Genomic DNA, 5,646 nt, shown 5'->3' with positions numbered 1-5,646 from the left:
AAATTTTCACGTCTCTATATCTTCCGTGAACGGAAAAATTGCTAAGTTTGTCATTTTTATGGTGGCCAAAAACGCTCTTGGATCACATGCATCACGTTGCTGTATGAAATAGTAACCCAATTTCAAGTCTGTACGAAGATTATCAACCGAGATATAGCTATTTTTTAAGAAATGACGGCGGCTATTTTTGAATTCAAGATGGCGGCCAAAAACGCCCTTGGATCACATGCATGACGTTGTTGTATAAAATAGTAACCCAAATTACGTCTGTCAGTCAATTTTCAAGTCTGTACGAAGATTATTATACAAGAAATGACGGCGGCCATTTTTGAATTCAAGATGGCGGCCGAAGTTGTAATTGGATCGCGTGTGTCTGTCCTGTCTTTAAATGAAAGAGCATACAAATGTATGCAAGTGTACCAATTTTCATACTTTTTTCACAATTTGAATGATTTGGCTGGTATCCTGACCTAACCGACTGTACTATTGCATCAATTCCAGTTTGCAAAATTCTTTACATCATCACTGAACCATTCTTCATCAAACTGCTGCATTGTACAATCATTTCTTTGTTGATGATCAAGTGGTTTGATATCTACTGCACTAGTCACATCTTCTTTGATTGTCATTGAGGCAAGGTTGTTAAAATTGTCACACTGTCAAAATAATGCAGAAAATAACTCTGTAGTATGAGACAAAGAATGTAGCCAAAAGTTAGGAAGAGATGAGTGGAGTAGGCAACTGATGAGTGCTAATACTCTGACTTGTGGTTAAATAGAAACTATGTGATACTTATGAGCACATTTTTAAAACTCAGTAATAACTGTTAATCTATCTATACACATTCAATCGTAATATATAAAATAATAAATTGGCAAAGAAAACTGTTTAATAAGGCTTATAATTTTAAGTCTACATATTCATTCTATGAAGTCCTGCCTTTTCATAACATTGGTCAGGCCTGAAAAGTGTTATTCATACTTCTCCGTCTGCCTCTGCCGTCGCAATAAGGGTATTCTCCGAATCATAAGCATTGTTTATTCCATCTTGAGTGCCTAACTGGTTGGGCTGAAAGTTGATTGTATATTAAAATAGAATAATCAGATATATAACTAATCATATTCTACGTAAAATGCAGTTGGCTGAAATCATGCTAATATAAGTAATATATGGTGCAATAGCAATTGAAGTAATCTGTAGCATGCATTTAAAAAAGTATATGAGCATATAAATCTCGATTCATCTAGATATTTTTTGTAAATAGACTGTAAATATACTGGCCACCTTTATCGTTACTCCATCAGCCGGTGATTGAACTTGAAACCTATTGTTGGCAATGTGCCACATTGCCCTGGAGATCTCATGAACTGCTTCCTGCGATGATGATATCTTTAAAAAAGTGCTACATGTTAGAATTACTCCATGAATAATTGCTATGTATAAAACATAATATATAAAGTAGTGGTTTTTATTAAATTTGCAAAAAACAATGATTATTACTGGTATAGGTATGAGTTGGTAAATTTTTTCTCATGCTGCTAAATACAGCAACATCATGAACATGTGCTGTGTGCTGAAACGTCCAAGCAAGCCATTTCAGTTATCATTGATCAGGGTATTGGCTCATAGCCTCATACAAATGGTAGTGGAGGGCAAATAAATGCCACTTCTTGCACATAAAAAAATTATTATAAATTTTGCATATAAACTTTAGGATTCGATCTTACACTAAAAGCTGTGAAGCAGTTTTCCCTGAAGCTGTCATTAGAACTAAGTGACAGAATCTTCCCAAATGCTTTAGAAGCTACTCCGATAAAAAGATTGCATCGAGCTTCTAGGTGCTGGTAGTGGTATCTGTCTTCCCTTGTATCTGTGGCATCCATCACTGCATACAAACATTTATCTAGTAACGTTTTTTAAATAATTTATCAATACTAGTACAGACTTCATCAAGGGAAGTTAATCAATAGAACTCATTAATAGAAATTGACCTAGCTGCATTAATTGCATGGGCAATAAATGTGAGAAGGAGAATATTGTTATATAAATATATACAAACACGTGTTTGTATTATATCTATGCCATGGACTGTTCATATAGAGTCATAGACTATCATTATGGTCATATGAAGTTGAAAGAACAAAAGCGTGAGGCTGGCAGTCTTTGCCAAAGAGAAGCCTCATTGTGGTTTCATAAAAATAATTCATGGCCACGACTACTAGTAGTAGTACAGTACTAGTAGTAGTAGTGTATGTATATATATATATATACAGTGTTTCCCCTGCATTGACACGAGCGAGGCGGGTCGCCTCGCTTAAATTCTCAGCCGCCACACAGAAATTTGTCCAAAACACCGCCTCGCTGACGAAACTTTTGACAACTTGAAAAAGAGATTCAAGAGTCTTATACAATGTGTTCAGAATAGCTTAGAATACACCAAACTGCACAATTTTTTCAAAAAAAATTTGGGGGGCATGCCCCCGGACCCTAGCTGGGCGAGCATAGCAGGTGCTTGCTTTGCTACAATGCTAGGACATCGAAACGTGCAAATACACCACACACAAATTTACCACCTCACAGACAAGTATTGCTCATAGTGTCTATGTCCCCCAGGGTACTGCCGGAACGTACCCTGGTAACTATCTGATATGGTTAGGGTTAGGGATAGGGTTAAGGAGTAGGCGTAGGCGACTCCCTAGACTCGTTAGTGGAGTAGGCGAGGTACGGTCCTATATATTAGATAGTACCAGGGAACGTTCCAGTATACCGGACTGTACCCAGGGTACGTTCTGGCAGTACCCTGGGGGACATAGATCCTCTCAGCACAAGTATTTCGGTGTCACTTTCACCCGGGCGTAGAGGGAGGGTGCCGCTACGTGGCAGCACTAGTGTTAGGATTAGGGTAAGGGTTAGAGTTAGGGTTAGGAAAATAAGGCCATGTCTAGCATGGTAGTATGACTATGAAATGACGGAAGTGTACGAAGTGACTAGTGCTGCCACGTAGCGGCACCCTCCCTCTACGCCTGGGGAAAAGTGACACCCCAAGTATTTGGCCCGGTGAAACACTATATATATATATATATATATGTGTGTGTGTGTGTACTGAAAATAATTAATGGAGTCTAGGATAAAACACATGAATGTATACTACTTCAGTAGGCCCTAGGTACTTGTGAAGCTCTTGGTAACGGTAGGCCTAGATATTTACAAGTTACAACGCAACAGTATGTACTATTTCGGTAGGCGTGCTAGTAAATGCTAAGCAGCCTCTGTGTTGAAACGTATGCGGTATGGCACTATATCCAGCTCGATAAATTCCATATAATCAGAAGAACATAGAAATATATATAAAGAAAATTCTCTGAATTCAATACACTGTGTGGCCACCACACTGCACACACAACAGCGTAACCAGCGAACACAGCTTCAAAAAAATATTAAAATATTAAAGAGGTTATCACGTGTGTGGCTGCCGGACGCTCGTTGGTCGTGTTAATCGTAGCGGCGGCGCTGCTATCGTTCTCAGGTAAATAATGCCGTGAGCCGTCGTCTCTTTCCGTGTTTCTAACTCTGTAGCGGCGACTTTTACTTTTAGTCATTGCGTTGTTGTAGTCAAGTACTGTAGGGCCTAATGTCTTGTTCAGGTAGCGCTTAATTATACGCTCGAATACAGCATTTAGAGTTACCCGTGATTGACCCAACACTCGTTGACATGAGTTGTAATAATAATAGAGAGTTCCGACGACAACAACAAGATTTATAATTATAAACATCCGCAATAAACATGATGGTGAACGAGAATGAAGAGAACAGTAAAGGATTCCGAAAGGTATGTTACTGTTACTGAGTGTTAGTGTTAGCATTGTTAAAGGCCAAGACACACTGCAGCGACAGCGACCGACCTATCTCTAGTACTAGTAGTACTATAGTATAGTACAGGTGCGGGCGGAGCTACGTCACAGATCAGTAGTCACGTGACCACCAGCAGAACGCCGGTGAAAACAACACGATCGCGTCACTGGCGCCCATAGGATTACTGCATTATGCATAACGATACGAATTATCCGTCACTTGCACGCACACGCACACACAGTGACACACTCACACGCACATGCACTCGCACGCACAGTGACACACGCATACGCACACTACACGCACACGCACTCGCACGCACAGTGACACACGCACACGCATACGCACACTACACGCGCACACACAAGGACACACAAACACGCACGCGCGCACACGCACACAGTGACACACTCGGATGCACACACACACGTACACACAGTGACACACTCACACGCACACGCACACACGGTGACACACAAACACGCACACGCACTCGCACTCGTACACACAGTGACACACTCACACGCACACGCACACACGGTGACACACAAACACGCACACGCACATGCACTCGCACACACAGTGACACACTCACACGCATGCACGCACGCGCGCACGCACACACACACGCAGTTATAACATAGTAGTTATACCTGTCACGAAATGATCAGAACAAATAGTGGAGAATTTTGACGGGACTCCAGTGCATACCATTTACATTTACTCATTTACTCATTTACATTTAAAGGCTCAAAATGCGCATCCAAATGCTAATTTCTCCAGTACTAGACTAGCAAATACTTCGTGTCATGCATAATCACACTACCTTATGACAAAATAAACTCTAGTTGCTCCCATTTCACTGCGCTTTTGCTTAAAACCCACAAGAAAGAGGTGAGAAAACTGGCATTCTGGCGCAAACGCCGACTGTTTGCCAAACAAAATAGCCTTGAAGTGGTGACGTGACGTCACATGTTTTTATCTTTGTTGCGCCCGTACCGCAGCCCCGCTGCACGGTTGCTTGGGGATTGGGGAAAATGTCAACAACATCGGAGAATTTCAACAACATTGGAGGTATTTTCAAAATACCTTTTATAAGACAACGCGCAGTGAAATGGGAGGAACTAGAGTTTATTTTGCCATAAGGTAGTATGATTATGCATGACACGAAGTATTTGCTAGTCTAGTACTGGAGAAATTAGCGTTTGGATGCGCATTGTGAGCCTTTAAGTGGCAGTCAGCCACTTATGACTTATCACGCCTCTCTGGACTCTTATGTCATTTTGGCAGCTCAAAAACATATCTTTTCTTATCTGTGCAATATATATGATTGTGACAACCTACTACTACACAAGTTTTCGGCATATATGCAAGGAAATTAGTATGCTTTTGGTTTGGAAATGGGGTATTGCGTGTGTAAGCTCACTGAGACAGGCTGTTGTTTTCACCGGCACAGCTGGTTGCTAGGTTAAGAAAGTCCCGGATGTGGCAAAGTTCCCGGCTGTCCGCCCGCACCTATAGCCTGCGTACAGTTGCCAGTGGCAACTGTACGCGGGCTATAGTACTAGAGCTACGACCGACCGTAACGGCGTAACGACAAACTACTTTTCAGAAAATTAGAAACTATTTTTTCCTATGAGCCATTGCACACACACACGCGACAACGACCGGCGACAACCTCGACAACAAAAATATTTAGGAACGTTTAGACTATTCTCCAGCGACAGTCTGAGGTCGGCATATGTTTCCATGAAACAGAGTATCTGCGTGACGTCAGTGTACGTCACGCACGAA

The 5,646-nt window shown here is 41.4% G+C and overlaps 1 protein-coding gene across 1 annotated transcript in view; it reads left to right on the top strand.

Moving 5' to 3' along the window:
- The first annotated feature begins 3,516 nt into the window (after positions 1–3,516).
- LOC106806371 (rhophilin-1-like) overlaps positions 3,517–5,646 on the top strand; it is a 24,607-nt gene continuing 22,477 nt past the window's right edge. Inside the window, exon 1 of the mRNA XM_014808291.1 lies at positions 3,517–3,829. Within this exon, the coding sequence (XP_014663777.1) occupies positions 3,785–3,829 (45 nt within the window). The 5' untranslated portion in view covers positions 3,517–3,784. The remainder of the gene's footprint in view (positions 3,830–5,646) is intronic.

This window comes from Priapulus caudatus, unplaced genomic scaffold, assembly GCF_000485595.1.
Source record: "Priapulus caudatus unplaced genomic scaffold, Priapulus_caudatus-5.0.1 Scaffold156, whole genome shotgun sequence".
Taxonomy (NCBI): Eukaryota; Metazoa; Priapulida; class Priapulimorpha; order Priapulimorphida; family Priapulidae; genus Priapulus; species Priapulus caudatus.
This window is presented reverse-complemented; position numbering and strand designations above follow the sequence as displayed.